General features: G+C 37.8%; 1 protein-coding gene across 1 annotated transcript in view; it reads right to left on the bottom strand.

Moving 5' to 3' along the window:
• Window positions 1-8,024: 8,024 nt before the first annotated feature.
• Window positions 8,025-18,109, bottom strand: part of LOC140156289 (DDB1- and CUL4-associated factor 17-like) — a 49,474-nt gene continuing 39,389 nt past the window's right edge. The window contains exons 9-15 of the mRNA XM_072179270.1: window positions 17,814-17,921; window positions 16,144-16,243; window positions 15,737-15,873; window positions 15,281-15,390; window positions 13,729-13,924; window positions 10,340-10,501; window positions 8,025-8,427 (exon numbers count right to left, since the gene is read on the bottom strand). Coding sequence (XP_072035371.1) covers window positions 8,212-8,427; window positions 10,340-10,501; window positions 13,729-13,924; window positions 15,281-15,390; window positions 15,737-15,873; window positions 16,144-16,243; window positions 17,814-17,921 — 1,029 coding nt within the window. The 3' untranslated portion in view covers window positions 8,025-8,211. The remainder of the gene's footprint in view (window positions 8,428-10,339; window positions 10,502-13,728; window positions 13,925-15,280; window positions 15,391-15,736; window positions 15,874-16,143; window positions 16,244-17,813; window positions 17,922-18,109) is intronic.

The following is an 18,109-nucleotide window of genomic DNA, read 5'->3' as shown; positions in this document are numbered from 1 at the left end:
CATGCCCATCCGACAGTTTTACTAATTTGACCTCAGATGACCCTGGTAACCTCAAAATGACCTTCCAAAATTTGGCTTTAAATGTTGACTGTACCCACCAAGTTTCATGTCCATCCAACAGTTTTTACTAATTTGACCTCAGATGACCCCGAAATGACCTTCCAAAATTTGGCTTTAAATGTTGACTGTACCCACCAAGTTTCATGTCCATACAACAGTTTTTACTAATTTGACTTCAGATGACCCCTGGTGACCCCAAAATGACCTTCCAAAAATTTGCCTTGAAATGTTGACTGTACCCATTAAGTTTCATGCCCATACGAGTTTTTAATAACTTGACCTCAGATGACCCCTGAGTGACCTCGGATGACCCTGTAATGACCTTCCAAAAATTTGGCAAAACCAAAGAACTATTTCATCAAAGTAATAAATCAAAACAGAAAGATGCTTCCTTTACGAGTTATCACTCATTGAAAGTGCTACTTTGCTATACTTTACATGGAAAGCGACTATCTTAAAGTCGTCATATTTCCTTAATTACATGACCGATCAAGCTGTTATTGGGATATGTGATGCACAGTTGAAAATTAATTATTAAAAGATTTGGTGACCTCAGTTGACCTTTGACCTTGTATGTGACCTTTGACCTCACGAAATTGGATAAAGTATGTTGTGCTGAAAATTCAAATTTGGCAATATACCAAAGAACTATTTCATCAAATAAATCAAAACAGAAAGATGCTTCCTTTACGAGTTATCACTCATTGAAAGTGCTACTTTGCTATACTTTACAAAGAAAGCGACTATCTTTAAGTCGTCATACTTCCTTAATTACATGACCGATCAAGCTGTTATTGGGATATGTGATGCACAGTTGAAAATTAATTATTAAAAGATTTGGTGACCTCAGTTGACTTTTGACCTTGTATGTGACCTTTGACCTCATGAAAATCTAATCAGGTCGAGTACCTCTGGCCACGCAACTCCCCACCAAGTTACGTCACTGTACCCAATACGGATCTCCAGATAATCTGTTCACAAGGTATTTTGCTTATTACGCATATATTATGCAAATTAGGTACTTAATTACCATATTTTACGCTCAAAATCTAATCAGGTCGAGAACCTCTGGCCCCGCTACTCCTCACCAAGTTACGTCACTGTACACCATACGGATCTCCAGATAAGCTGTTCACAAGGGTTTTTGCTTGATACGCATCAAATACGCATAAATTATGCAAATTAGGTACTTAATTAGCATATTTTGCGCTGAAAATCTAATCAGGTCGAGAACATCTGGCCACGCTACTCCCCACCAAGTTACGTCACTGTACCCCATACGGATCTCCAGTTAAGCTGTTCACAAGGGTTTTTTGCTTGATACGCATCAAATACGCATAAATTATGCAAATTAGGTACTTAATTAGCATATTTTGCGCTGAAAATCTAATCAGGTCGAGAACATCTGGCCACGCTACTCCCCACCAAGTTACGTCACTGTACCCCATACGGATCTCCAGATAATCTGTTCACAAGGTATTTTGCGCTTATTACGCATAAATTATGCAAATTAGGTACTTAATTACCATATTTTGCGCTCAAAATCTAATCAGGTCGACACTCTTTGGTCATGCTACCCCCTATAAAGTTTCATCATCATAGCTCTTACGGTTCTCAAGATAACGCGTTCACAAGCTTTTTCCGAACACACACACGCACACACGCACCCCCACACCCCCACACACGGACACACACACACCATAGTGATTACTCAGGGATATAAAGGGATAGGCATCGTAGCTATTACGTAACACACCGAATGATGTAGTTTAACTCTAGACAATAGGCGCCATATTGCAGGAGGGTTAGAGTTCATAGAGGAAACGTTAAAGGTTAGTAGATTAGGTCACCCAGGCACATCACTAATGTTTTTCACGAGTTGTAATACCGACAGGTAAAAACATTGATTTTGTAAAATTCTCCCGATTTTTTAAAATTACTAAATAAGGTTAGTACTTCAAACCATTCTTTGATGAATCTATGCAATATGACGGTAATTTTGAAACATCTAAGAATCAATCTTAAACATCTTCATGATATTCATTTTTTGCGCATGGTCAAAGCATGCTCTTGCGCTATCCACAGACTATCCGGTGGAAACTTCAAAGCAACGATCATGCGTTAATATTTACAAAATGGCGAATGATGTAGTTTAAGTCGAACAATAGCGTGACCGGCGTGACGTAGTTTTTGGCATTGTTCCTATTTGCACTTTCACCCTCCTGGATTACTAAGTCTCTCCCTGAACATTCAGGCGAGACAATAAATGGACTATTACAAAGCAATCTGGAGTCTCCCATGTCTATTATAAGCATCACAAGTTAATGTAAACATCGGTGGCTAAAATTGAATACCTGAGTGGAAGAAGGGCCCGACTCCAATTTTTTACAAAAATGAGTTAGACCCAGCATTTAATTGCCAGCAAATTTTTCTTCCTTGTGTGTGAAAGATGATACAAAATCCACTCTCTAAATAGTCTTCCACGTTTAATCATGGTTTTCATGGAAGAAAGGCCCAACTTCATGGAGTTGGGCCCTTCTTTCACAAATTAAATTAAAATGAAATCTGCTTTTCACTACATTAAACTTTCTAACATATTACATGCTTCTATTTGTGTAACTAATGGATAATTACCAAATTTCCGTAGCTATTTATAACACATCTGCTTACGGAACTGGTACTTGCAGTATATTAGTGGAAGAAATAAACATCTTTGCCGTAAATACTACTATACTAGATCAATCTATATACTAATTTTTTTTTTTTGAATAATTTTTTTTTCTTTCCGACAGATCATAAGATGGCTGATGCTAGACGCACAAGAGTGAAGCAGTCAAGCTACTTCATTTTGGACCGGAGCTAAAACGTGAACCTTGCAAGAAAGAGATTTGGTCTACAACAAAACTTTATCCCTTGGAGGTCATCGTCCAAAGTTGTTGATGATAAACTGTTTGTGAAGGTGCATTATACTGAACGAGAATGGAGAAACTCTAAATACGATGAAGAGAAGCTGCTGAAATCATTGATGTTCCACTCTGCCATTTGGAGTCCTCTGAGGAAAGTAAGAACTTGAAAGTGGCAATCAAAGAATCACTTCATGCACAGAGGAAGACAGACAGTGTTGTGCACATCGATTTGTAAATTCCACGAGACCTGCATGTATCTTTGTTTCTACAAGATGTGCCTGTCACATTTGCAAGACAGACTTTGAGATCACTAGAAGACTGGTGTCAGTTTCTTGGGGAAAATTGGTTTTTCCGTGTTATAAATTCAAAGAGGGGCTTTGCCTTTGCCTTTGTAACCTCTGGAATAGTCTCATTTTGGATAAGAGAAAAAGCCGCTGGAGGAATACACCACGGAGGGCAAGCTAGAATTACTTCACAGGGGATTTAAGTTCCATATATATGCAGTTTGTCAAGGGACTGGGGAATAGCCATGACTATTTAGATGAGGATTGTACTGGCACACATACTTTAAGTTGAAATATGTGACATAAGAGTATGTGACATGTTGTAGTACATTTACACCTATCTGTAGATAATTCTAGAACTTCTTTTTCAAAAGTACACTATCAGATTTTATAGACAAGATCTTGGTTTGTTTCTAAAGTAGAAGGTCTACATATGTACCATATAAACTATTATTTAATGCACAGGTTTTACTACTTGCAGTAGTATTTGATGTGAACTATCTTTTTAAATTTTTAATTTGTTTCGTGCCTCAAGGTAAATAACTTATTTTCATAATCATATTACTTATTTTTAATTGAGCGTGTTTTGAAATTTGCGTATCCACACGTGAAAACATGAAAATGTAGGCCTTTCGAGAACTTGTGTGTATCAAATTGTGTGTACAAAAGTCAGGGCCTGCTCAAAGTTTGAAATTTCATTTGGTGACATTTTAAAGCACAGATCCTCTGTGTTATTGAAGAAACCCAAGAAACATGGAAACCTGCATGTTATTCCTTTTGTTTGTTTTAGGGTGTCTGGCATTAATTACCATATACCTGATGCGACTGCCAGATCCTGCTTTTCCTCATGTTGTTGAGCTTGATGTTTCGGATATTTTCATCTTCACCTTAATTCAAAAGATTGATCATGTTTCGTCAGATATTATAGAACGTCATAATCAGGTTGTTGAGCATTTCAATGCCGACCAATCCTTGAAGTCCTTAACTCAAATGTTAAGACGTATGTGGGAAGCTTGGACAAGAAACAAAAGTGGTCGTCGCCATTCTATGCTGCGCACAAAATGGAGTGAAAGTGAAAAAATGAATTTGACCAATTGGAACATGGATTTTGATCTATGTAAACAAGACAAATCAGAATTACAAAGAAAAGTTGACAGATTGACAATCCCAAAAAAGCGATTACAGGGACAAAGGGGGAGGTCAAAAGGGAAGGAAGAGTATAGTGAATGTCAAAAACGACGCCCAGAATCAGAAAATTGAAACAGTGAAAGAAACATTGAAAGACTTGAGTGGCCCTGAGATGATCCCTTGTAGGTTTGATTTTAGGGATGAGCAGGTATATTCATCTCAGCTGTAAGTTTGGATGCAAATGGCAATTTTGAAGTAAATGAAATGATGATAACAGATGATGATCTTGATGAGATGCTTTTTATCATGGATTCTTTCATTATCTCTGATGATGCTTACCACGAGATGGCACAGAGACATAAAACACTACCTCGTGCATATGCTGTCATCAACCGACGACGTTCTCTTAATGAAACATGCAAGATTTTTAGCATAGACGGAGAATATGAAGGTGTGTACAAATCTCTTAAGTCTCATTTGGTGTCAAATTTGTCAGACCAATCCAAAGCCCATCTGTTACAAGATGGCAAAGTAAAAATCAAGTTTTCAGGTGATGGTACTAGACCAGGGACCAAAAAACATATGGTTAATATTAGTTACACCATTACTGGAGAAGATGCATGTGCTTCAGAATGTGGCAATTACTTGCTCGCAATTGTTCAGTGTCCAGAGACAGGAGAGTGTATTTCAAAAGCTTTGAAAAATTTGATAGAGGAGTTCAACGCGCTTGAGTCTGTAGAGATTAACAACAAATTAATTCAAATTGAGAAATATGTAGGGGTGATTTGAAATGGCTGAATCAAGTAACTGGAATTGGTGGCTTTGCGTCTACATATCCTGTATACAATCTTGGTAACAGTTTATGCTCACTGCACAGTTGACTGCATGGTCAAATCTTTTCTGCACAAAAGTGGGCAAAACTTTTCCATAGAACAATGTAAATAATTTTCCATTTGTGGTTTTGAAGAAAATTATTTGATGATGAATCAATGGTATGGCTTCACAACATGAATCAATTAGCAAATCAGAATGGTACTTCCATATTTACACATCGCACAGACTGCAAATGTGAAAGTAGAGTACCAGGATCTGTAGATATGCATCCAACATTTAGTATAGGAATTACATCATGTATGACATATATTTTCAATTCCCATGTCAACATTATTATTTGATCAGCAACCAGGTCAAAGGTCACAATTGATATCCTCTATCCTTCACACATCCCTAACATATAGGCCTACTACTCAACAAAATCAAGCAAAATATGTCGGAACTCAAAGATATTAAATTTTCAGTTTCTTATAGGATAATAAAACTAGAAACGTCGCGGTTTTCGACGCAAGGCGTCAAATGGGATGCCTCCACCATGGGCGATTTAAATTTAAATGTGTACAAATCCATTTTTTAGTAATTTGACCTCCAATGACCCCTGGGTGACTCCAAAATGACATGCCAAAAATTTGGCTCTAAATGTTGACTGCACCCACCAAGTTCCATGCCCATACGACCAATTTTATTAATTTTACCTTAGATGACCCCTGGGTGACCTTGGATGACCCCAAAATGACCTTCTAAAAAATTGACTCTAAATGTTGACTGTATCCACCAAGTTTCATGCCCATAAGACAATATTTAGTAATTTGACCTTAGATAACCCCTGGGTGACCCTGGACGACCCAGAAATGACCTTCCAAAAATTTGGCTCTAAATGTTGACTGTACCCACCAAGTTTCATGCCCATACAACGGTTTTTAGTAATTTGACCTTAAATGACCTTTGACCTCAGTATATGACCTTGAACCCCACCCAAAAAAAAGTAGCCAGAGTTTTTGACCATGACCCACCTATCCTGAAAATTTGAAGTCAATACGCCCATCCATGCCTGAGATACAGCCTCCGGACGGACGGACTTAGTAATTTGACCTTAAATGACCTTTGACCTCAGTATATGACCTTGAACCCCACCCAAAAAAAAAAGTAGCCAGAGTTTTTGACCATGACCCACCTATCCTGAAAATTTGAAGTCAATCCGTCCATCCATGCCTGAGATACAGCCTCCGGACGGACGGAAGCTCGGAAGCACGGAAGCTCGGACATTGCAAAAACAGTATGCCTCGCGGTGGAGGCATAAAAACATTAACAAAGCTGCATTTTCCAGAAAACCCCATTGAAATTGAACAACCAGTTCCAAAGATATGAGCAATTAAAGAGTTTCCAAAACAAGAGGAAACAAAGGAAAATATGTCCTTTGTTTGGGTATATCTCAAAATCAATATTTCCGAGTTCCGACTAATTTTGCTTGATCGCATCACATTTATTAGCATTTTATTGAACACAGCATTAACATTGCAAATTGGACGAGTGTCATGGTAATATCCAGACAACAGAACACTTGTACTACTGATAACTAAGCCCATGGAAAACATGTTGGTCAGCAGACCCTGCACCATGTCTTCAGTCTTTATGCTCCTAAATAAAGCAGATAGCTTGTCCAAGGAGAACAGCAAATGTATGAGAGCAGCAAATACAAATCATGATTGTCAGCCGATTCTTTCATTTTGTGGAGAAGTATACTTGGTTGAAAAATTGTAAGCTTTTATATTTATAGGTTAATAAATGTGTAACACTTGTTGGGAGTGAAATAATGCACACATACTGAGATGTCGATGCATCTAATGCACAAGCACAGAAGGGAGGAGTGCATTAGACGCATCAACATCTCAGTACAAGTGCATTATTTTGTACAATTTCTCGAGCAACAAGTGATACTCATTTATAAACCTATTTCATACACGACTAAAATATCCAGTGATTTTTGATCCCGCAAGAAAAATGTATGCGTCTGAAAGCACTGCGCGTACTACATGGATTGCGCCTATGCAATTATACAATATTTATGCACGGCTACTAGTCGGCTAGTAATTTACTAATGCTTGCTCTGATTGGTTCTCACTATCTAGGAGTGTATGAATGCCAGTATGAATGAGTTCCCTGCTCTCCTTACATTTGTTTGTATCTCAAAGATACAAATCATTGCTTCCTTTGGCATGGTTTTATCAGACCGTGCATTAGGGGTTCATTCATAGGATTGAGGGCATGATCGCTGTTTATGCCCGAGGCGTGAGCCGAGGGCATAAACAGCGATCAAGCCCGCACTCCTATGAATGAACCCCGTTCATACATACCCAACATTCTTAGCAATTCAATACAGATGAAAATAATAAGGGTTTCAGTTTAAATAACATTTCCATACCGTTTTCCTTCATAAATTGGAAGAAAATGAGTAACCCTACTTGCAGGAAGCAGCTCGGCTCATGAGGTCAACGGCCGGAGTCAACGCGTGATACGCGTCATCTTTTGCGCTCCGCGTGAGATGGGCGCGGTGACATGCGCGTGTACGCAACACTAGCAAATCGTGGATCGTGTTAATTGGGTTCCAACGCTGCGTGACGCAGCTTGTTTATGCCCTGCGTACTGGTCATAAACGGTATTTATGACCAGCAAAAAAGGGCGCAAATCCAATCAGAAACGTCGTTATATCGTGAGTATGTATGAACACATAATTATGATGTAAATATTTAGATACTGGTAGAATTGGTCATGCGCACAGTGAGACCAATCACTTGCCAGGCTTGCTCATATAGAAACCTCTGTGACATTCATCCTGCACTATCACAGAACAACCCACCTACCATGTTACCGAGCCCATCTAAGCTGAATGATCTTCATCATCACTCTATTGCAAGTCGAGTATCTCAAATACTTGAACTCTGCTGCATGTACAGCAGGGAGAATGAAGGAGTTTTACCACCTCAATCATTGAGACATCATCACCTATCATCCTCAGCATCTTGAAGCAGTCTTCTTGATGTCCTCCTGCCCTGCGTTACTGGCTTCTCATGTCTTCTTGGATGCCTAGTCACTCTAGTTGGTTCATCATTAATTGTCCTGTCCAGTCTATAGAGAACACAGTGGAATTTACTAGTGCCAGATTTGTAGATGTGAGCAAAAGTGTCCAGGTCAAAACAGATGGTATGCTCCATGGTCTGCAAGTAAACCCATATAGTGGAGCAAATAAATAATACATGTACACAGCTACAGATGCAATAATTATAATACCGTAAAATTCCAAGCATATATATATGCCTCTAAATGAGTGTGTGGTTTTTTTTGACGAAAGAGATGAAAAGCAGAGACCCTCCACAAAACATTTGGAGTTTGTGCAAATGTATTACTGATATAGGTGGCTATAAAAACAAGTATTATTGTAAGCTCAATCTATTGTAAAGTTTTTGTGGATGGTGTCAGCCCATCGTCTCTTTCGTCCAAAATTGACTCATTTTGAGGCACGTATGTGGGGGGGGGCTAAAGCAGACATTTTTGAAAACTGAGTTACTATCATGAAAACACCTAAGGTCTAATTGGTTCTAAAGTTCTGAAGTTTTGTGATGTACATCTTCTTATATATTTTATTATTTTTTCCTCCATATTTTTGCCTTTATCTCCATTTCAAATTTGCCGCCATAGGCCCTCATGGACCAGATTTTATATGCTTGTAGAAATCTCCAGTATGTGATTCTTTAGTATAAAATCACTTTAATGTAAAATGGTTCAAGAGGATACATTTCTTGGAATATGCGATGGCGATACATGGGGAAGCACTGACCCGAATCCTGTGTTGTTTGACAGCATGATTTGGCTTCCTCCAGGCAGTGAAGTCAGTACTTTGTCACTTTGCATGTGTACAGATGCTTTGCCTTTATTTTAATCACTCATGTACAGATGCACCACATTTGATCATGCGTGTAAACATGCCAGTTTTTTGAGTTAACACATGCAATTTCATACTGTAGCACGCACTAATGTTAATTAATGCCTCAAGGAAGCCAAATGGAGTGGAGTATATACACTTTGCCTGATACAGGATACTCAAGAAACAATTCAATTGCAAACTGATAAGCTATATAGACAGCAAAAGAATCAAGGTACCATTTATGTTCACCCCTGTATATCCTAAACAAAGACAAAGATGTCAAAATTAAAATCAACAGCCAATTATCCTGTACCCTTATGCTCTAATTTAAGACCTCATTTGTTGAAATCAGTTGAGAATTGAAAAAGAAACATTGATCGAAAACTCAAGTAAGATCTTTTTCTGCCATCTGGTTTCCTTTTGATTATACAGAACACCTGGCAGACAGTGTCGGTGCCACGGTGTGTGTGGGTGGTAATGGGGGAAGATCCCCCAGTCAGGACTCTTGCCCCCAAGTAAAAACCCAAAATTACTAAAATTTCCACTTTTTGCAGCAATTTTGCGCAAAATTTGTTGATTTTGTCCCCTCCACCTGAAATTCACTTCCCCCAAAAAAAATATGGTGCTGCCACTGCTGACAGACATGTTGGCAACAACAAGATTTGTACTTTATGAGTATAACCAATGTTGCCAAAACTTTACAACCCCCAGGCGCAGCATATTGGCTCGCCAGGCCGCGGTAAAGGAGTCTCAAGTAGCGCAATATTTAAACTTCCAACAATGCGCCCAATACTGGATATTTGGGCGAATTGACCCGAATTTAGAACGCAATCGCCCAATTGGGCGGAAAAGCACCTGACTTAAACTTCAGGTACGGTAGTTGAGAAGTTACTGACCAATCAATAAATGGCCACAAACCCTTTGTAATTGAAATTCAGAGCTTCAGAGACTCAAAACCTTTATAAATCGGCTAAATTGAAAGGAAAACACATCAAACTACTGTCGCGAACTGACTTTTGCAAAGTAGCCCAATTTTAGGCAAGTAGCCGCACGGTTTATTGGGTAGCGGCAAGTGATCGCCAAGTAGCCCCACTGTGTGCCTAAGGCCCGGCATTGGCATCACCGAGTATAACTCTCTGTGAAAGGAGATAACCATTCAGATATCAACTAAAACTGAATCAAGATGACTAAACTGTTGAACTCACCTCATCCCATTCTTCCTCCAGTGGAATCTGCTTTATCAGCTTGCCAGTCGTATTATCATGAAGACCTATAGATGCTACATGTGTAGCATCATCACGAGTGTCCGTTACAGATGTTACAACTAACAAGTCCATTTCATTCTCATAGTCTACGTCTTTTATACACTGAAAAGATAATACAGAATTTGAACTATAATATATGACACCGTTTGTTTTTTACCTACCCAATGAGAGCCTTTTATATATTAATGTTTGTTTAACTTGAGTAACAACGTTGTCTATTCTATCCATGTTTTTAAGATTTTTTAAACACAATGATATAGAAAGTGAAAAGTATTAAAAAGTCATTGCATTTCCAGTTAGCAATTATTATAACTAGCCGATCACCCTTCTTTCGCAGTTCGTAAATGCATAGTGCAAGTTGGATTAGATTGTTGGCAAGTTTTACATGAAATCTTTGCATGTGGCCATTGCTGAAGGCATCAGGGCAGTAAGACCCCTCCCTGTAAAGAATATAAAAGTTTTCTGTACAACTGTCACTAAAAAATAGGACTATATCCATTATAGTACTACACAGTAAAATACTCCCACTATAGGATTACACTGACAGTAAAATATAAATAATAATAAATAATAATAATAATAATGCATTTATAATGCGCCATCTATCTAGACAACCTATTCCGAGGCGCAAACATTGAACAATTAAAAATTAACACACAATTGTGACCCCTCAGTACAACTGAGCCCGGATGTCGCCAGTGCCACTATTGAGATATGCTCCATCGAACTTAACAATAAACAATAGGAAACAAAGGATTTATTGACTGTTTTATTGATTTTTCACTACTTAAATGTCAAGTATTATAGACATGATATACATCATTTTAAAGCTAATTTCAAGCAGAATATTTTGGTTGAATATCTCAAAAATGATGATTGGCGACTTCAGGGCTCACTTGTGCCGAGGGGTCACAATTATAAAAACAGTCATATATAGAAGTCAATTGTCATAAGCAATCTTAAACAGATGAGTTTTTAAAGTCTTTTTGAAAATATCAAGTGAATCACAAATACGCAGATTTAAAGGAAGCAAGTTCCAAAGTGCAGGTGCACAAGCATATAGAAGGCCCGGTCGCCAAATGATGAAGAAGTCCGTGGAACTGAAAGAAGATGCTTATCCGATGATCTAAGGTTACGTGATGGAATATATAAATTGATAAGTTCACTGATATAAGAAGGTGCCATGTCATGGAGCGCTTTCCAGGTGAGAAGAAGGAGTTTGAAATGAATGCGATACCAAATTGGTAACCAATGCAGACGTTGTAAGACGGGTGAAATATGGTCAAATTTTCTAGTCCTTGTGAGCATGCGTGCAGCAGCATTTTGAGCCTGTTGAAGTTTATTGAATTGTCATTCAGTGATTCCATATAATAAAGCATTTCCATTGTCAAGATGTGATGTGACTAAAGCGTGGACAAGTGTTGCAGCAGTATCATAATCGAGCACTTTGCAAATTTCATTAATGTTTCTAATCTGAAAATAAGTTGATTTGCACACATTTTTGATGTGGTCGTCCATTGAGAGAATGTTGTCAAATATAATTCCTAGATTGCGAGTATTAGTAGAAGCTTGAATGTTGGCAGAATCAATTTGAAGAGAGTTAGAGCGAAGTTTTGATTGATTATATTTGGAGGTGATAATAAGAAGTTCAGTTTTGTCATCATTTAATTTCAATTTATTTACAGTCATCCATGATTTAATGTCCTTGATACATAATTCAATTTGCGAACGTGAAGAAAATTCATCTGATGCACTATCTAAATCAAAAGATAAATAAAGCTGTGTATCGTCGGCGTACATGTGAACTTGTAATCCATGCTTGGGGACGATGTTAGCTATTGGAGATGAGTAAATGGTGAAGAATTGAGGTCCTAATACAGATCCTTGGGGGACACCGAAAAGGAGTGGAATGAATGATGACAAACAACCATTGATGTTGACAGCCTGCAATCTGTCGGTCAAATAAGAACGGGTCCATTCAAGTGCACTACCTCTAAAAGAGGAGAGACGCGACAGAAGGACACCATGGACTATGGTGTCGAAGGCAGCAGATAGATCAAGTAATACCAAAAATACACCATGTTTTTTATCCAAATTACACAATATGTCATTTTGAACACGAAGTAATGCTGTTTCAGTTCCATGATGTTTTCTATACGCTGATTGGAAGCGCTCATATAGGTTGTTCGCAGTAAGATGATGGGCTATACGAGATGAAACAACTTTTTCAATTATTTTTGAGATGAAAGCCAAGTTTGAGACCGGTCGGTAATTTTTCAAGATTTCAGAGTCAAGCGATGGCTTTTTAAGAAGAGGTGTGACGAGGGCAGTTTTGAAACAAGATGGAAAAACTGCTGATTCCAATGACAGATTAACAATGCGTGTAATAAGCGGAGCAAGCAGCTGAAGATGATTCTTTAAAAGCCAAGTAGGAATAGGGTCAGAGTCACATGATTTTGGTGGTGAAGCACTGATGATTTTACAAATTTCCTCTTCCGACGCAGGCGGGAAAGCATCTAAATAAGATTTTAAATCATGTTCAATGTCCGAAGTAGTGGATGTGTTTTGCTTGTTAATAGCAGTAAGAAGCCAAAAAAGCAGAAAAAAAGACAAACATGACCCCTCTCCCTCTCAGGTCTACGTAGTATAACAAATTTGCCCTGTAGGACTACTTTATGAGGGTAGATTAAATTCACACACATCTCACCCAGCCAAGAGTCTGGTTCTGATGACAGGTAAAGTTTTGCTCCTTGTCAAGTGTTGGTTTTACGACACACATATGAAAAGCACAAACACATACTACTCCCCAGGCCTATATATATATACCAGTAGGCTCTCGCACTTCACATGGTCACAACCATGTATAGTTAACCCATGTGGACCTCACCAAAGTCCATCTGTCTCTCAAGATGGTAGAATTGCAAGTAACTCAGCCTGAAGCACCCAAACCAGTTTCACCAGAAAATCAATTCTTGTGTGATGCGATGAAGCAAATAAAATCACCTGTGCAACTGCATTGTTAACCAGATTCCAACCCAGGCCTTTCACTGCACAGTAGACTGAACCCAGCCTTTACCCCAGACAGTGTGGCAAAGAGTAGCCTTTTTCTAAGACTCTATTAATTCTTCAAAAGTATGGCTAGCCTTCACTGCCAAAAATACTTTTAAAACTAACAGCTACTGCTACCAAAATCTTATCAGCACATGAACAATTCGTAAATTCTTATGTCAGAACACTGTTTAAGTCTTTAGTGTTACAAATTTGCCAAATTCCCCAATTTATTATAGTGATATTTGAATCTAGCAAAACAAAATGAAAACTTTGCATACCTCTACAGTTGGAAGTATACTGCTATCAAAGATTCTCTTTTTAATGATCCTCCCTGAGGAACTCAATGCCCAGCCAGTATCTTCACCTCTTGCTAAAAGTGATGCAGTATTCTCACCATCTGGACTTGCAGGGGTGATGGTAAAACATTCTTTCAGCTCGGAGGTAGCGTTGTCACCTGAGTGTAGCTTTAATATCCTGAAAGTTATAACGGCATCATAAGAAATGCAGCAATCAACTTTGTTTGTTTCGGTTTTAGTTTTTTCTCTCTCTCTCTCTCTCTCTCTAATAGGCTGGTTATTCGCTGTCATAGTGCATGTTAGAATATTACTGTTGCTAGGTCAACTGGATCACGCTTTCTTTGTTACGAACCATTGATCGAAATGATCACAACACAAAGCCTATGGCATATCAAAATTCGGAACAGGTTGTATGAGCCCAGGCTTGGAGCAGTATAACCAATGGTTACTAACGTGCACTACGACAGCGAATAATAGGAATATGTACAATAAATCCTGCACCCCTACAATTTACTGCAAAAATTTAAATGGGTATTTGTCGCCTCTACACTTACACTGAGACCACAATACTCAATCAATTGTAACCAAATAAGGTGTTATTATTGCTGAACTGCATTTGCTTTTTCCTGGTGTTTTCAAATACCAAATATGACTAATAGTAATAAGCGTATTTATAACAGCCGGGTTGATTTCATTTGATTTGATTTATTGATAATCCAGGCAAACATACATACAATAGCAGGAAAAAAAAAGCCTTAAAACAATATACACAAATACAATAGTCAACGGGGTCCCTGGCGGATTCCCTAATAGCGAACTAAATCACTTTGAAGTATGTCTCCGATAACCCCGTTGACGAAAGATATTATATATTAAAAAGCGATTAAAAAAACAAACGCACACACAACGCATTACTGATAAAGGTACATACAACTACGCGTTTTGCGCGAAAAAGAAAACAAACTAAAAACAATTTTGTTACTTTCTGTGAAGCCTATATGTCCACTGTGAGGAACCATCTCTTAATCATGGAGTGGGATTATGCCATGCACAACCTTTCAAGGACTTATGCTGTAATATTAATCCAACTTCATCAAGGGTTAACAGTTTACTGCTATACATTCCTTCACCTCAAGTTCGGTACCGACGTAGGTGCGCAATTCTCTGGCCGCAGCATGAAGTTGCGAGTGTCAAGTTAATTATGCAGAGCATTTAAACATACGTAGAAGGGCGGTTTGTCGGCATGCTTGCAGTGCAACTGCAAAAGGCAATGACATCAATATCAAACTTGATGTGAAAGAATAGACTACTCAGCCTGATGGCCTGAAGATACAACTTGGATGAGATGTGATACCGTAGCCATCTCAAAGAGTACAAAAAAAATGTAAGTCCAAATGGGAATTTTTACTACATCTATCTACTTGGATGATTAAGAACATTCACAATTAAGCACCACTGAAATTCAATGGGTAGGATTGCCAGTTAAAGCCAGAAGTAGGAACTTATATGATAAAGTTGAAAAAACTTGCCCTACCTGATGTTATTTCCACTGATATGTAAAATTCTGCCTGATTCATCTGCATGAAATACTGCTTTGTCTGGTTCCAATGATAATAAATCCATGTCAATTACACCATTATGTGCCTGCAGAGATGGGGGAAACATAGCAAAATTATACTAAGGATATAGTGAGTAGAAACTGTACAACTTGCAAACCTCCAATAACAGTAAAAGTAGGGTCCTTTTCATATCTTGAAATGCAACAAAGGTAGGCCTATGACCCCCAAAAGTGTCAAATGACAAAGAACAAAGTCCACCCGGCTGAAGTCACATGGTTCTTCTATGGTGTGGTAACTGCTTTAGTTTTTCTTCATCTACTATATTAAAAATGTGTATTTTAAGCATAATCAGTTGCAAGTGTGATGATCAACCAATGAAACAGCATTATTACCTCATGAATAATAAAAAGGTGTTCTTATGTAATTCTTACCTGTTTCTTATTTTCCACTTTATGTACATGGAAGACACCATTATTACGATGGGGGGTAAAAATATAATGCCATGGAAAGCCACCCATTTGCAGGTTGTGTTCATGACAACGAACTTCAAATAACACTGGAGGCGTTTCTGAAAGGGAAGCAAAATGTTTCCTTTAAAAGGGCATTTCGTGATCCACAGCATCATCCCCCCCACTTTTCGCCAAAAAAAAGATTTTTATACTACTGAAAACCTCTGGCTAAATAATGTTTATGTACAAACAATTTCTTGCAGATTAATTCGTTTAGCAAAAATATTGCAAATTTTGAATTACGTTCTGGTACACCAGAACGAAATTGCAACATTAACACATTATCTATGGAGCAATGTAATTATATAGATTGGTAGTTTTTTTCTTACCTTTTAATTTGACAGTACATGGTATACCACTTGGATGACTACCCACAATGCCATTCACTACACTGCACATATCTCCAAGTTTTGCATGAACAATGGTATTCTGTGTATAGAAAGACAGAAATAAATCTTAAAACATATAACATAATTCCCTGCTTGAATCTTGTTGGCAGTTGGCACCTTATTGCTACTATTATTACAAATGATATGAGGAAACTGAACCTATTACAAAATATGAGGAAACTCTAGAAACATGCCAGAGAATATCAGAAGTGCCTGGTGGCATATGTATACTTCCTATCAATTATACAATATTGAACTTCACAAATCATAAAATAGTAACTTTGTAAGTCTACTATATTGAGTGATCTGTTTATGCATTGTTTTGTTGAAAGCATGATGGTGCATTAGTCATACGTTAAATACTGTGTATTACTTGTTGATAGGCATGACTTTATATCCTGTGTAGTTTCTCTTGTGTTACACAAATAGTTTTAAACAAAAGTGTACCGTAAACACTGGTCGCATTCAAGGAAACAATACCGTGCAAAATTTTGTTCCAACCCTGTCTCACTGCATGCCGATTGATCGGTGCTTCACGAATAAAATAAAATAGTATTGAGATTGAGACAAATAGTGTCATCCACAGTGAGATAGTCTGTGGGAGTAGCGAGTGATGATGCATTGGAGAATTAATTAAAATCATAAGTTGGAATGTTTGTGGACTACAGTAGAGATATATAGAGTTATTGGGCTGCCTGAGTGTCTGTGAGTCCCAGCTTGGTTAATTTTACACAGCAATTTCCGATTAATTTTTTTACCAGTTTGTGTTTTCATCTGCCATATTTTCCTTACATTACACAAGCTTTGCGTTTGTGTCATGGTATGACCGTGTACCGTTTACATCCCTACTTGTTGAGAGAGAAACTTAGCCAAATCAATGCATGCACTGGTATATTGAGGCCTCTAATGCTGCAGGCTCGTGTACTAGAATGGAACATGCATCAACATTCAGGGCTAGTTCAATGGTTTGTGTAATTACTTGAGCGACTAAAATACATGAATAAACAATTTTTGATATTTTTATAGCAAATTTTCACAAAATACAAGCATTGTAAATGCATCCACGGGTGATAGAATGCAGTTTAAAATACCCTCCAAGGCCGCATCATTTCACATTTTAGGTGAAATGGAGCTGAAGGGGACCCACCTATGGCTGCCACTGAGGTGTAGGAATGTGTGAAATTGGATTCGTCTCTAGTATATATTTTGCTGGTGTCTTTCTGATTGGTTCCAGGAATATATAATATATAATATGACAAGTTCATTACATGCAAAAGCCAATAAACACTATTTTCAAACAATTTGAGTAATAGTCGCCAACATCTGACCTATAGCTTTAAATTGATACCTTAGTTTCAGAATTCCAAGAAAATTTTGGAAGTATGGTCAAAGCAGCATACATGTCTGATTATTTTCCTTATATCTGATCAGTTAGCTGTTTATTTCTTAAATTTAGAAAAATGGATGTATCTGAACTTTCCTGCAAAAATGTTACAAACATGACCGTAATAACTATTTTTCCAAAGGAAATAGTGTGATTGAGATAAATGGCATATTATTTTCAACACTTTGTTTGTGTCTTTTCAGCCATCACAATGTATTTTTCTTACCTCTTTTACAATTCTATCAAAGCTGTACAATCTCACTGTGCCTCCCTGATGCATAATAATCAATGCTCCTTGAGATATACCAGAATCACAAATATCTTTACCAAAAATCTGTGAAGTTAAAAAAAACCACAAAATATAATGAACAGTCCATAGATCACAAAAATAACAAGCTTTTCCACCAACAAAGAATTGCGTCTCGTATGGTTATCATTTTGTGAATTAGGAGGAGAGGATATACACTTTTCACAACACCTAGATTTTCAAAATGTGTTTTATCTGAGCTTCATTCAATCACA

The sequence above is a fragment of the Amphiura filiformis genome, chromosome 7 (assembly GCF_039555335.1).
Source record: "Amphiura filiformis chromosome 7, Afil_fr2py, whole genome shotgun sequence".
NCBI classification, from domain to species: Eukaryota; Metazoa; Echinodermata; class Ophiuroidea; order Amphilepidida; family Amphiuridae; genus Amphiura; species Amphiura filiformis.
The sequence above is the reverse complement of the archived record's forward strand: the minus strand, read 5'-3'. Positions and strand labels throughout refer to the sequence as shown.